The 15,420-nt window shown below is 43.4% G+C and overlaps 1 protein-coding gene across 1 annotated transcript in view; it reads right to left on the bottom strand.

Annotated features, from left to right (window-relative positions):
- Positions 1–9,242, bottom strand: part of Snx31 (sorting nexin 31) — a 57,903-nt gene extending 48,661 nt beyond the window's left edge. Inside the window, exons 1-3 of the mRNA XM_055626723.1 lie at positions 9,177–9,242; positions 8,988–9,062; positions 1,849–1,963 (exon numbers count right to left, since the gene is read on the bottom strand). Coding sequence (XP_055482698.1) covers positions 1,849–1,963; positions 8,988–9,062; positions 9,177–9,242 — 256 coding nt within the window. The remainder of the gene's footprint in view (positions 1–1,848; positions 1,964–8,987; positions 9,063–9,176) is intronic.
- Between the last annotated feature and the right edge of the window lie 6,178 nt (positions 9,243–15,420).

The raw sequence follows: 15,420 nt of genomic DNA, 5'->3' as shown, positions 1-15,420 counted from the left end.
CAAAAAGTGTGTGTGTGTGTGTGTGTGTGTGTGTGTGTGTGTGTGTGTGTGTGCATATGCACACTTGAAAGCATTGTTGCATGTGACTGCATATGTTGTATATGTGTATTCTGGTACATGCCCTCACATGTGCGTTTGCAGAGGCCAGAGGAAAATATTTGGGTATTGTCCTGGTTAGCATTAACTGTCAGTCAATGTGATAGCAGAGCTTCATTAAGGAATTATCTAGATCAGTTTGGTCTGTGGGTGTAAGGTGATGTCTTGGTTGATAATCGATGGAGGAGGACCTAGAGCACTGTAGGTGGCACCAACCCTGGGCTGTATGGGTGTGTGAGTGAGCCAGCAAGCAGCATTGCTCCATGAGTTCTGCTTCAAGTTCTTGCCCTGACTTCCAGAAATGATGGACTATTTAGAAGTAAAAGCAAAAATAACACTGTTCTGCCATAGGTCACTTTGTTCAGTGTATTTTACTATGGCAGCAGAATAAAAGCAGGGCAGATGTCCTGCTCTATTATTCCCCACTTTATTGACCCGAGACAGATTCTCAATGAACCTAGGGCTCACTGTTTTCAGCTAGGCCTGCCTCCAGCAAGCCCACATTCCTCCTGTCTCCACCCTCTAGGGGTTGAGTCTACCAGCACACAGCCACAAACAGCTTCCATATGGGTGCTGGGATCTGAACTTCAGTCCTCATTCTTACATGGCTCTTATCAACTAGACTCTCACTCCAGCCTCAAAAAACTATTTATAGAAGGTATTACTATTCTGCCATGACAGTATGTGCTGGCAATCTCTGAGTTGGAAGGCAGAAGCTGCAGGATCATAGTTTCATGTCAGCATAGGCTAAATAGCAAGAACTTATATCAGAAACAAAATGAACAAAACAGAGCTCGTTAAGAGCACTGTCTACTCTTCCAGAAGTCCTGATTGGGATCTGATGACCTCTTCTGTCTTTCAGTCTTATGAAACAAACAAATCCTGAGTGACAGTATGGTGTAGAAACAAACTAATTTTATATTCCTTAGCACATGTTCTTGGGGAGAGGAAAAGCTGTTGAAAAGCAAATTCTCCAACCAGTCCTTACTACATGACTATTAAGCACCAGGTGCAAGCCAGCTAAGATCCTTGAATTTAATCTCCATGATGCACCATGGAGCTACTGTGGCCTCCATTTCACAGAGTCAGGGAGCATTCAGAGTCAGGGAATGTAAGTGTCTTGTCTAAGGTCACAGCAAAACTGGAATTTGAGTCCAGGTCTAACTTTTAAGTCTAAACTTTTGAATTATGACACTGAGCTGCACTGTGTATTCCCTTGACAGTGTCAGTTTCACAGGTATCACAGCAGCTCTTCAGGCATCCAGGGTGCCACCAAATGACTCTGACAAGGACCAAGGTGCCAGGCCAGAATGGTTAGTCAGCACGTGCTTATGCTGTGCCCAAGGTGCTTCCTGCATACAGGGTTCAGCTCATCCCATCACTTTGTCTTCATTCTTCAGTTAAACCAGCATACAACACTCCAGGGTAAATCTTAAATTACTTTAAAAACTCAATATGAAGAACACCATTGTAAAAAACCACAAGCACAGGAAATGCTCAGAGCCTAGAAAGAGAAACTAGAGTAGTGGTTTCCTGGGCCCAGTAGGAGGAGTCTGAAATGGGACATCACTGCCAATGCACATAAAGTCTCCAGTTGGGATGATGATAAAATCCTAAAACTAGATTATGGTGATGGTTTGCACAATTACATAACTATGTTAAAAGCCATCATATATGGACTTTAAAACAGACAGTTTCTGTGACGAGGAACTTACATTGCAATAAAACTATAAACAGAGTTCAATTGCATACCATTTTGCAGGTAGCGTTCCAACTGGTCCCTCCTCTCCTCGGCCATAGCAGTAGTCATAGCCAGATAGTACTTCGGTGGGAAAGGAGGTAAGCAGTCTCCAAACACCCGTCTCAGCTGAAAGGTCCCAAAACACAAAGTGAGACACTAACTCAAGGTTGATGAGACACCAAAGCCTTGTCCTAGAGCACTTTATTTAGAAGGAAAGATAAAATGAACCTTTTTTGATGGGCAAAGGGAGGGAAAGAGGGTTCAGTTGTCTTTAGGAAGAATATTTCAGTGGACATTCCACAGATGCCCTGCAATACCACAGACCACTAATTGCATTCTTACTCTGGTGATGCTGGGGTAGGTTTTTATAAGACTGCCGCTCATAACACACATTTCCTTAAATTCATATCTTTCATATCTGAAAGATCAGAGATTATAGTCAGGTTTTTATTTATTTATTTTTGATTGGTCTAATTTTGTAGCCCTGGCTGTTCTGAAACTCACTATGTAGACCAGGCTGGCCTCAAATTCACAGAGATCCTGCCTCCCTTCTAAGTCAGATTAAAGGTGTGCACCATCATTCTTGGTTCTTTTTACTCTAATTAATGTGGCCAACTAAACTTAAATATGTACCTTTCCTGTCATTTCTATAGGGTGGTGCTACTTACGGAAGTCCTGTAAGGCTGGTGTAAAGTCCAATAGAATCCCAGGCAGGCCCTTCTTCCTACCCACCGTACAGACTCCAAGATAATGGTGGCAGTCAGTTTCTGTTTGAAGATTTATTTACCTGTTATGCATACAATTTTCTGTCTGCATGTACACCTACATGCCAGAAGAGGACACCAGTTGTGAGCTACCATGTGGTTGTTGGGAATTGAACTCAGGACCTCTGAAAGAGCAGCCAGTGCTCTTAACCTCTGAGCCATCTCTCCAGCCTCATAAGCTTATTTATTTATTTGTTTGTTTATTTGTTTATTTTGTGAGACAGGGTTTCTCTGTGTAGCCTTGGCTGTCCTAGACTCACTTTGTAGACTAAGCTGGCCTCAAGCTCACAGAGATCTGCCTGCCTCTGCCTCCCAGAGTGCTGGGATTACAGGCATGCACCAACACACCTGGCTAGTGGCAGTTATTTTTATGAAAGATACATAAAAAGAACTTAGGGGCTGGAGGGATGGTACGTACATTAAGAATGCTCAACTGCTCTTACAGAGGACTCAGATTTCATTCCCACAACCATGTCAGGCAGCTCACATCCGCCTGGAACTCCAGCTCCAAGAGGATCTGATGCCGCTGGCCTCTGTGGGCACCTCCATCCACATGGATGGGGACACACACACTAATACTTGTTATTTTAGTAAAGGAAACAAGTTCAAGCCCTAGTCCGGTGCTAACATTGCACCTGGGAGGCAGAGGGGCTGAAATCTGACTGTTACCAGAACCTTTGGCTTAAAGACAGTGAAACCAGCTACATGAGAAAGGAGACTGCAAACAGACAAGATCTTAAATTTTCATTTAATTTTAGTTGCCTTTGCCATAATTACAGTGTGTACCTGGAAATTCACATGGTCCCTAACTTCAAAACACATGGAGAGTCTGATTACCTCTCTCCACCCTATGCCACTGAGCTGGTGCCATCTACTGGCTGCTGTCTCCTGGATTAGCACAGCAGCCTTCTAAGCAGTCTGTCTGCTTCTGCAAATGACAGACTCTATTTCTAACACAGCAACTCAGGTAGTACTTCAAAAATGTAAGTGGAATCATTGCACTGCCTTGATCAAAATCCTCTGTGGCATCTCACCCACCCAAGTCAAAGGAAAAAATTTTTCAATGGTCTAGAACCATAAAGCCTGTATGAATGCAATTAACTATCTGTAAGTAAATTTACACTTAAATTACTTAAATGAGATACAGTATTAAAATCAGTTTCTAAGTCATACTATCCATATTCCACATATTGACGGACATGTGCTAAGCTGCTATTGGCCAGAGCAGGTATACAGCCTCTCTATTGGCACAGAAGTTTCTACTGGCCAAATGTTGGTCTGAATACAGAAAGGTTATTAACTGTCTATGAACAAATTATGGCTTCCTGCTGCTTATTGCTTGGCTGTTGTTCAATTCTTAGAGAAACCATATTTTATGCCACCATTTATTCTTGTGATTCAAAATTTAAAAACATATCCTACAGAGAATACAAAATATTATAGAAGACAGTTTGGTAATTTCTTACAGTGTTAAGCATAGTCTTACTATAGAATCCAGCAATCACACTTGCAACAATTTACTGAACTAATTTGAAGACTATGTCCACACAAAACTGCATGTGCTCACCTATTAAGGGCACTTGCTGCTCTTCCAGAACACTGAGTTCATTTTCTGGCACTACATCAGGCAGTTCACAACTTCCTGTAAGTCAAGCAGCAGGGGTTCTGATAGCCTCTCCTGGCCTCCAAGGACACCTGCACACACATCTCACATACAAGAGTGTGTGTGTGTGTGTGTGTGTGTGTGTGTGTGTGTGTGTGCATGCTCTCTCTCTCACACACACAAATAAAATAAGTCTTTAAAACTGTGCTTGTAACAAGGATGTGGTGCATGTCTTTAATCCCAGCACTCGGGAGGCAGTGGCAGGCAGATGTCTGAGTTCGAGGCCAGCCTGGTCTACAGAGTGAGCTCCAGTATAGCCAGGACTACACAGAGAAACCCTGTCTAGAAAAACAAAAGACAAACAAACAAAACCCCCAAATCTGTTTGTTTATGGCAGTTTTATCTGTAACCCTGAAAAGATGACCTCCAAAATATGAATGGATAAACAGTGATCCATTCTTGCAATAGAATATTGTTCATCCATGAAAAGAAATAAACTATCTAGCCACAAAAAGATAAAAATGAACCTTCAATGCATGTTGCTAAATGAAAGAAGCCAGTCTGAAAAAGCTACTCCATGATTTCAATTATATGACCATCTAAAATATAAATATAGTAAAAAGATCATTTCTCACCAGGGCTGTGGGACAGGAGAGTACTGAATAGGTAAATAGGCCTTTTAGGGTCCAAATCTACCTGTGCCAGCATACACTGAGGAGCACGATGCTCTACATCTGTCCGTGTGTGCTAAACTTTACAGCACAGTCTTGACATATTCAAATATTTAAAAAGTAGTCTGGAGGATTTCAGGATGGAGTGCAGAGTGTGATAGAAGACCAACTGCATTGTGTGGGAAAGCATACCACACCACCTCACTGTAAGGAGTGAGGGGAAAGCAGCGACCTAAGAAAGGATAGAAATGTGTGAAGTCCACAAGAAGAATGCACAAAAGCTGTGCTGTTGGTGACATTGTGTTTTCATGGGCGTGTGAGTTAATTCTCACGCTACTGTATAGTATACAGACTCGAGTAATGAAGTAAATGAGTGACAGGCTGTTGGGTCAGATTTCCCTTTGCTGCAGTGAATTTATAGGTAGGAGTAGGGGGCTAGAAGGTCCCATGTAAATGCTTTACTGTGAACTCCTGCTTAGTGTAATAAAAATACAGACTGTTTATGGGGGATACAAAGTGAACAAACTCTAATTAATTTAAAAACTAAAAAATAAAAAAATACAGTCTGTGTGTGATTAGATGTTCAATGTCTCCCGTTGGCACCTATGTTTGAGTACTTGATCCCCAGCTGGTGGTAATTTTTAAGAGGTCATTTGGGATATAGGGTCCAGCCATCAGCAATAAGTCACTAGGAATGGGTACTGAAGGTTAGACACTGTGGCTCAGGTCTGAGAACACTCATGTGACAGGTTTCTGCTGCATGTTCCTGTCACTATGAATGCTGCCACACTGTGATGGACCATGCCCTATGAAACCATGAGCCAAAACAAGCTCTTCCACGTTTAAGTTGTTTCTGTCAGAACTTTCATCCAGCAGTAAGAAAAGGAGCCAATACAAATGGAATCTCCTAGAAATCTGCAGAGGTAAGTCTGGGTTGCTGTGCATGGTGTGTACTCCCTAGCTCTGCCTAGAAGCATCACTATGGGAGCAGGGAGCACACCTACTCTCAGATATTGGTGTTATTCCTCAAAGAAAGTCACCACAGCTCCATGGAGAAATTACTCATTTTAAGTCAAAGCCTGGAGCATCTTGGAGCCCCAGAAAGTATGGAAGTATTTGATAGCTGAATGTAGAAGAGACATGGGAGCCAAATGAAGCACTCTTGTGGCCAAAGCTCAGATCAATAAAACAAAGCAGCATCGATATATAATCCAATGCATAAATCCCATAATTGGAGACCTAAGTAAATCACTGGATAAATGAATAGAAGAGAACAGGCCAGTCTCTTACATAAAGAATTCTAGATCATTTACGTGAACAGGGAACATAAATCCCCATTCCTTAAGGATGAGTTGTGCACAGTGATATCCTTCCAAAGAGTTCTCAAAAGAGGTGGAGAGGGGCCACTTTGCTCTAGGAAAACCAGATAGATGCCTCCTCAGCCAATAGACAGGCGAAATTAACAATGAGTGGCTACACTCATTGTAGTGTAGCTACAATGTAGCGTAGTGTAGTGTAGCTACACTCGTGGCACACATATGAGTCAATGTGGAAAACAAAGATTCCAAATAGAGGGACATCCACAGAAGATCTGACCAGTCCCCTCTAAAATGCAGGGACATGAAAAACATGGAAGGTCTGAGAGAACTGTCGTCGCCAGAGAGCTACAGGAGACATGATCATGAAGTGGAATGCTGCTGGGTCCTGAACAGAAATTGGATACTAGACAAAAACTAATCAAATCTGAATAAATTATGACTGTAGTTGGTAATAGGACAGTCTTGCTGACTGAGTCACTGTAACAACTGTGTACACTAAAGGTGCTGTGAACACAGAGGTCATGGGCTGGAGATAGGTGGCTCAGCAGTTAAGAGCACTGGCTATTCATCCAGAGGCCCTGAGTTTGATCCCAAACACCCACATGGTAGCTTACAATGTCTGTACTCCATTTCCAGAAGATCTGACACCCTCTTCTGAGCTCTGAGAGTACAGTACATATATGTAGGCAAAACACTCATATGCTTTTAAACATTTTTAAAAATAAATCTAAAATATTTTGAAGAAAAGAATGAAGGAAACTGAATGACTGGCATGTGGAAACTTGTATTTTTTTTATAAACTAAGACTATTACTACAAAAATTAAACTTATTTTAAAAAACAAAAATAGAAAAGCTGATGTTCTGTATTCTCTTGAGAAAATCAGAAGCTGTAGGGTCCATCCTCAGGGATCACATCTGCTTAGAGGCAGCATAATAGCTCCCATCATGCCCCATTGACTCTTGACTGCCTAACTCCTGCAAACACAGCTTTCATCCAGTCTTGTTATCTGATATTCTCATGGCAACCACGTTTCCTTTAAACCCAAGGAACTGTTCCTGCCATGCTAAAGACTCTAAAGGCCCTGTGCAGTGCTGTCAGCCAGGGCTCCTCCAACACAGGACACTCTGATCCTTCCAACTCTGCACGGTTAGAAGCAGACATTTGTTATTGTTGGGTGTGATCATTTCTCAGTCAGCTGATAGCTAACTAAGCAATGCCAGATGTGTGTCCATAACCATCACAGACAGTCCCTAAGTAGCTCTAGTCATAGCACCCTTAGAGAGCAGGTCTGCCTGAGCCATCTGCTGAACTGAACCTAGGGGAGCTCCTACCCTGAGGCCAGGAGGTGGGAAAAGTCAACTCGGTGAAGAACCTAGGGCCTGTCACAGAGTAGATACCTCCCAGCAGGTTTTACCACAAAGACGGGTTCCTCAAGAAATCTTTGACATTTCTGGTTGAATGCAGTTCTAAGGGGTGTGTGTGAGAAATATGCAGTGAGCTGAGTAAATTCTGCCAAAAGTCAACCACCATCTCTATGGTCCAATTCTGCCGGCACAGGCCTCTCACCAGTTTCAACAGGTTGCAGCCTCTGGCATCACATCAAAACCTCCATACAAGACATCAGAAGGGAGGCACAGCTTTTTCCAGCTCTGTTACCCAGCAAGGTGGTGGTGGCCATGGACTCTAATCCCAGCACTCAGGAGGCAGAGGCAGGCAGATCTCTGAGTTCAAGGCCAGCCTGGTCAGCAACAGAGTGAGTCCCAGGGTCAGCCAGGCTACACAGAGGAGCCCTGTTTCAAAACAACAATAAAAGAAAGAAAGAAAGAAAGAAAGAAAGAAAGAAAGAAAGAAAGAAAGGAAGGAAGGAAGGAAGGAAGGAAGGAAGGAAGGAAGGAAGGAGGAAGGAAGGAAGGAAGGAAGGAAGGAAGGAAGGAAGGAAGGAAGGAAGGAAGGAAGGATAAAAACTGGCAGAGAAGGATCTGGAAAAGCCATTCAACTTTTGCCAGACTTGGAGAGAACACACATTCATTCACATGCACACACATAGTCACACACTCTTACAGACACTCACATACACACACACACATTCTCACACATATTTACACACCAGGCTGAGGCTGTGGCTCAGATGATAGAGTGCTTGTCCAGCACATTTGAAGTGCTGGTTTTGATCTCCAGTATTTCGTAAAGCAGGTATAGTTCAAGATCATCCTCAGCTACATACTGAGTTCAAGGCCAGTGTAGGAAACAAACAACAAAAAAGAAAGAAGAAACACTCAAAAATCCCTGTCCCCCAACAAAACCCCATCAAGGTCTGGCAACTTAAGCTCTGCTGCTGAGCCCTGTTACTTTCTGCTGTGAACACTCTGGCCAGCCAGCTTTTTGTGACTTTAGATAAATATAACCAGTTTGACTGATGCCTACACCCCTTGCCATGGCTGCACAGGAAGCCATAGGAAGAATGTGACTTTGCAGCTGGTCAGTATTATCCTGTTCATGTTATAAGGCTGGCCTGATGTTGGAGATGTTGGTGTAGGAGATAGCTCTGGGATTGAAAGACAGTGCCTATAGTTTGAAGGTCAGAAGCCTGTAGCCAGCCCACCACCACCACCACCACCACCACACACCACACACCACAAACACACACACACACACACACACACCACCACAAACACACACACACACACACACACACACACACACACACACACACACACACACACACACAGTACAATGTTTTTCAGAGTCACAGAACCTAAGCCCTTGGGCACATTTTCCTCACCAGGCTCACCTGTTCATTCCAGCGGTGTAACTGGCTATAGCGTACCTTGCAGAAGAGGAACCCGTCCAGGTACACGGAGTACAACTAAAAGCACAGACACAGCCCAGGATTATCCAAGGTCAGGATGGGATGGAGGGAAGGGGAGAGAGGGCTCAAGGTCACCGAGCCCCAACCAGCCTGCCCCAGGCCCCAACCCACCACGTAGCAGCCCCCCAGCGCTTCTGGCAGCTGCTGGGACACCGGGATGCAGAAGTGCATCTTCATGGCTCTAGCAATGACCAGGGACAGCGTGGAGACCTGGACCTGTCGCCTAAAGTCTGTGCTAGGTCCTGAGCTCCAGTTCCTTGCCCTAGGTCTGTGGGTGGGCGGGGTCCAGCCCTTGGCCCCACCCTCTCCCAACCCCTCCACTGTCCTCAGCCTAGTTCCCAGGTGCCCTGATGGACTAGAAACGCAATCCAGGTACAGAGGGACCTGAGGCACGCCAAAGCCTCTCAAACCAGGGTTTCCCTGGAGGTCAGATACTAGAATTTTAAAGACTTTTAAGGAGGAAAGCGAGCTTCTGAGGCAGGGAATGAGAGCCTCGAATTCTTTTTCAGAGGGCTTCTTAACTCACAATAGTTAAGAATCGTGGCCTTAGCCACATGAACAGTTGCCAGAAAGTCACTGACCCACCGTACCCTGCCGCAAATCACCAAACCCAGGCAGCTTGCCGAGGGAAACAGAGCCTCTTCAAGGCGCCACTTCAGGGTCCAGGTCTAGTGTGTGTGGCTAATGTCCACTTCCAGAAAAGGCAAATGAGGTAGCATTCAGACCAGCCTCATACCGGAACTCCTGGCATTTTCTGCAGAGGGTGCTTTGATGATCTTGGAGTTTCTCATCACCCCAGCACTCACTACCGAAAGCATACTATGGATTATGATTAGACAGGGAAAAGGGGGGATACACCTTGAAAGTACCCTATGACCATCACAGTTATAGTAGGCTCAGGGTTTTGTTTTTCTTTTATTTTGTTATTGGTTTTGTCTTAACCTCGTTAAAATGTATCATGATATGCCACCCATTTATAGCACTGGCACTTGGTGTTTGTTGTTGTTTTGTTGTTGTTGTTGTTGTTGTTTACATCTTCTTTTTTCCTTAATAGAAAATAAAAAATGTGGACTTGGCCTGGGTCTCTCTTCCTGGGGAAGCCCTGCTCTTGACTAGATACCTTTCCCTGTAGCTGAGTTCGTATGAACTGTCACTGTTGATATAGATTAATATTAACTGTGAATATGGTTAAAATTAATTGTCAAGTTAGTGGCATCTAACACCATCTAGGAGCTAAACCTCCATGTACATCTTTAAGGGGTTGTCCGCTAACAGACTGGGTGGTGCCGTGGACTGGGGCCCCCGGAATGAGCACAATGAAAATCAGCACTGCTCCAGTGGCCTGGATGCTCTCTGCCCCTGACTGCAGGGAGATGAAGCAACTGGTCTGATATTCCAGCCAATGCCCTGAGACATCCTCTTCAAGGACCACGGTTGGAAAGCTGGAAAGATGGCTCAGTGTAAGAGCGTTGGCTGCTTTTTTAGAGAACTTAGATTCGATTCCCAGCACCCACATGGCAGCTCACAACTGTCTATAACTTTAGTTCCAGGAGACCTGATACATGCAGGTGAAACAACCATATAGACAAAATAATAAAATAATTTTTAAAAATCAAAAATAATCAAATTTGTATCATTACTTTTATAGGCATGCCTTTGGCACTTTTTAATTCTTTGAAAGTTGCATTTGCTTATTTTTATGTACATTCATTGGAATGTGTCAGGGTCACGAGACAATTTGCAGAAGTCTGTTCTTTCCTTATACCCTGTGAGTCCCAGACTCAGGTCGCCAGGTCCCTCTTGCCTCCCTTAGCACAAGCAAGTACTCATCTGCATTGTCATTGTGAATTAGTCCGCATTTCTGATATAAGTGGAATCATGCAGTATGTACTGCATACCCTAGCTCCCTCTGCACAGCACAGTCATTTTGAGTTCCTCTAGGTTTCATGCAGAGTTCATACTTCTTCTTATTTTCATTTACTTATTTTTGCGTAGTGGTGTTGCATTTCATAGTCGCCTCCTTTTTCATTGCTGAGAGTATTCTACTATGTATCTATGCCAAAAAGTGTTTATCTAGACCTATTGATATGCTTATTTGGATTGTACACAATATTGGGGCTTATGATTAATATTTTACAAATATGACTTTATGCTAAATGCTTCTTACAACTTTATGGATGAATACTACTTAATCTGTGATGAGACTGATTGCGCCTAAGTCTGTGGTAAGCTGGGTGGTAAGCAAGTTACACAGTAGTAGGTGGCTAATGCATTTAAAGTGTGTTTTCTAGCTTAACGAGATCACGTGTTAGAGTGCCACAATCCAGCAGCTAACTGTCCACAGCCTCAATGAGAGGGCTGGACCACAAGCTATGGTGGTCATGCTAACTGGCAAGTTGGAGGAATCTAAAGTCATCTGGGAGATGGGCCTCTAAGCATGCCTTAGAGGGTGTCATCTTGACCACGCTGATGAATTTGGGAAGACCTGCCCCCTCTGGGTGCTGCCATTTCCTAACTGGGCTATGGGGCTGTAGATGATATAGGAAGCAGCTCAGCACTGTTTCCTTAGTACAGATGTCAAGTGATGAGCTGCTTCATGCTCCTGCCATCTTGACTTTCCCGCCATGACCAACTGACCTGTCTCCTTTAAGTTGCTTTCCTCGAAGTATTTTTATCACAGCAAATGGTGGAAGGGAGCTAAAACACTGAGAAATTATCAATTTTTATATGTTCTACTTTTGCATCGTTGTAAATTTAAAAGAAAAAGTTAGGTCAAACTATTGTAAAATTATTGTAAAAATCTGCACCCAGCCAAGCCCATGACTGGAGGTGGGTGCTCTTCTGCCCCCTTCTGTGGAAGAGCTGAGATACTGTGCCATTCAGGCCTCTAAGAGGGACCTGCAGCCATCAAGAAGCAAAGGTTCAAACCCTTAGAGAAGGGTGGGAGAATCAAACTAGGTCAGTTGGCAAGGTGTGCATGACCGGGTAGGACAGGTCCACAGCCCCCACGTTCTGCCTGATGTCTTTCTTGTCTCTGTCCCTTCGGATATCTAGCTCTACTACACAGCATCCGGCTGCTGACAGTATTCCCTGGTGTGAGTTTGGCTTCTGTCCCAAAAACAGAAGATCAGAACACATTTGACCTAATTTTAAAAGTAATAATAAATGAAACATTTTGGCTTTTGCAAATAAATTTGTAAAAATCAGAAACAAGTGATTTTTAGTGACTAGCATTCACACTTGCAGGTTAGAAAGCAGAAACAAATATTTTCCCTTCATCGCGCAGTGGCAAATAGCCTGTGACTCCTTTCTGGGTCTTGGGGCTTTTGCAGAAGGCCTTTTTTGCTGCCGAGGTCACTACTTTGGTTTGGCTCCTCCTCCTGGGTTGAGAGGATGCTCCCAGGCTCCATCTGCTCCACATCACCCCGGGAAGCAGTAGGAGCAGCCCTCCTTGCCTGCAGACACCCCCGCAGGTAAGAGTTCCCATGAAGAGGATTTTGATTTTTCAACAGAAATGAGAGTCAGGGCTGGAGACAAGAGACTATATCATCAGCCATACCAGACTGCACTGAAAGTGAGGACAAGCATGGTACATCCCATCTGCTAAGGCTGGGCTACCATTCAGCTATGGCATTTTTAATTTGGGTTATATGTACATGAACTGGGTACAACTGGCCTTTCTACATTTTGGGGCAGGGAGTGGTAAAACAATGTGAAGGCTGGGCACTCCACGAGAAACCCAGAAGGTAGCCTGGCCTTCAGCCAAAAAGAGAGAGGTGATATATGTAGCAGATATGTACGGTGTATTTGGAATCTGGCCTGGGCTGTGGGACCCACGGTGGACCTGCCAGACATTGTCCCAACATCTACAGTCAGACAGAGCTGCTGAGTCTAGGGACAGGGAAATTCACCAAAGCAAGAGACACTTAACTCAGTACTGAAATGTGAGATAAGGTTAACTGAAAAAAAAAGAGTGTAAATGGTGAGAGGAGCCTTTTGGAGAAGCAGAGACAAGGTAGAGCTGAGCCTAACTTTGAGGAGGCTGAGGAAGGAGCATTAACTGCAGTTCCTGGCCAGACTAGGCACAGAGTGATACCCTGTGTCAAAAATAAATATGAAAATTGAAATACTATATAAGTTGCTTACTTGAGTTTCATTTTAAGAGTCATTAAATAAAGGCAGATTTCCAGTGTCAAGGTTATCAAGTTTAAGACCAGCCTGGATTGTATGAGATCCCATCTCAAAACAAAACCAAAACAAAGAATTATTCAATAAATTTGTCTTGGTTTTAAAGCATAATTTCCAACAATTTTTTCTGTAATAACCCAAAACATACTTCTTTCATATGTTTATATTAATTACTGTTCTCATTGTAGACAATCAAAATTCAAAAGATACTAATGATCTACATCTTACAGTATCAAATATTCAGCCAAGATTTAATTCTTCACAAAAAATAAGTACATCATAGTATACAAATTCACATTTGTCTTCAATAATGGAAAACTGTATGGATATTATATAATCATTTTAAAACATGTTTCTTATTATTTATTATCAGCAAATGTCTGATTTGTTTAACTATTTTATAAATCAGTATACTCGGGGGTTCCTAAAACCTTCAGATAAAAGGGGATCATGGAAGGAGAAAATTAAACCCTATACTGGATGATCTCTTAAATGCCCCTTCCCCACAAAATCCTGTATACTTTTGTACTTATCAAGATATTCTAATTATAAAAATAAGGGTGTAATCCCCTTGGGAGTACCCTAGCAGTCACTGCAAATGTTACAAGGTGGCAGAAGAAAGGGGGACCTACGGAGAAAGTAACTGACTTAGTTAGACTCTGTGCTAAGCTTGAGCCCACTCTAAGTGGTGTGTTTTTTACTGTCTCATATGTAAAGAGCAAGGGGGTTAAGTAACATACACAAAGATGCACAAACCATGAGGCTCAGAGCCCAGATTGAAATATGAAATAGTATTTGCTTTGTGTGTTGACCTCTGGTCAACTCCCGCAGCCCAGCTTAGTGCAGCAACTGCAGGGATGGCCCTCATGCTAGGTGGCTATCCTGTAGACTGATCTGATTTGACCTAATTTGATGAGAGGAGTCTTCAGAATACCATAGGAAAGAGACATGAGCTAGAAACCCACTGGGGACAGAAGGATGAGCTCAGTGTTGTGGGTCCTCCAGCACTGAACTCGGGTGCAGGGGCTTAAGAAAAGATCAGTCATGGAAGAAGGATTCGAAAACTTCAGTCTTTCCTTTCTCCATTTGATATGTCTGCAAATCAGCTTTCCCTAGCTCCCTAGCTTAGCTGGCATAGTAGAGCCTTTTCCCATCCCCCACCCCTACCCATTTCCCTGGTGTTCGTATTAGCAACAGTGTTCATGAACATACCTGCTAGGATGTGTGGGCACAATCTCTGACCTGCTGGAACATAAATAACACCTGGACATTCATTTCCCTTTATTCCTATGTTACTGAGTTTAAAAATAAATTAATGCTGATAATGTTCAGATAAGATTCATAGGAAACCTCTCTTTACACTGAGCTCCTGTGCTAGGCCCAACTAGCAAAACCAACGTGATATCACTCTACTACAGTTCCATGGCACCATGCAATAGCCAAGTTGCTTATTCAAACTTCTGTAGTGAGGAAAGAGGGACAGAGAGTGAGCGAGCGAGTGAGAGAGATCCAAGCAAATCTGCCCTAGATCTCCCACTGCTCTAACCTTCCTAAGGAGGGTAACTTTGAAGCAACATGTGCACATACACAAACAGGCACACAAATGTATACACACACACCAGTATGCATGAGTGCACATACAAATACACACATGCAGACTCAAGCACATGGCCACACAAACAGGAACAGGTGCATACACATTCACACTTACAAAAAAAATGCATACATGCATGCACTAAGGTACATACAAACAAGTATATACATGTACATGTTCTCACACACACGAGTATTCACACACATATCAGACATGCTTATACACACATACCAAACATTCACATGTGAAATTGGACTCTTGTATGCATGCACAAACACAAACATGCATACATGCACAGTCACAATCATACACCCATGTGTACACACAGAAGATAGCATGAGTCTTTGGAAAGTGCTAAAGAAACATTCACTACCACCTCCTTCAGGGCTTACAAAACATCCTGAGCAGAGCAGAAAGTGACCAAAATGTAAAAATGCACAGGGAGGCCACAGTCCACAGAAGAGAACAGTATGGAAGCTACAGCAACAGCCACAGAGCTTCCTGCTAAACAATGGTAGGAATCCCAGGTCAGTGAGCATGCTCAGGGGAGGGAGACTCCAGCAAGCAGAACTG

Source organism: Psammomys obesus, unplaced genomic scaffold, assembly GCF_907164565.1.
Source record: "Psammomys obesus unplaced genomic scaffold, mPsaObe1.curated_primary_1811, whole genome shotgun sequence".
Lineage (NCBI taxonomy): Eukaryota > Metazoa > Chordata > Mammalia > Rodentia > Muridae > Psammomys > Psammomys obesus.
This window is presented reverse-complemented; position numbering and strand designations above follow the sequence as displayed.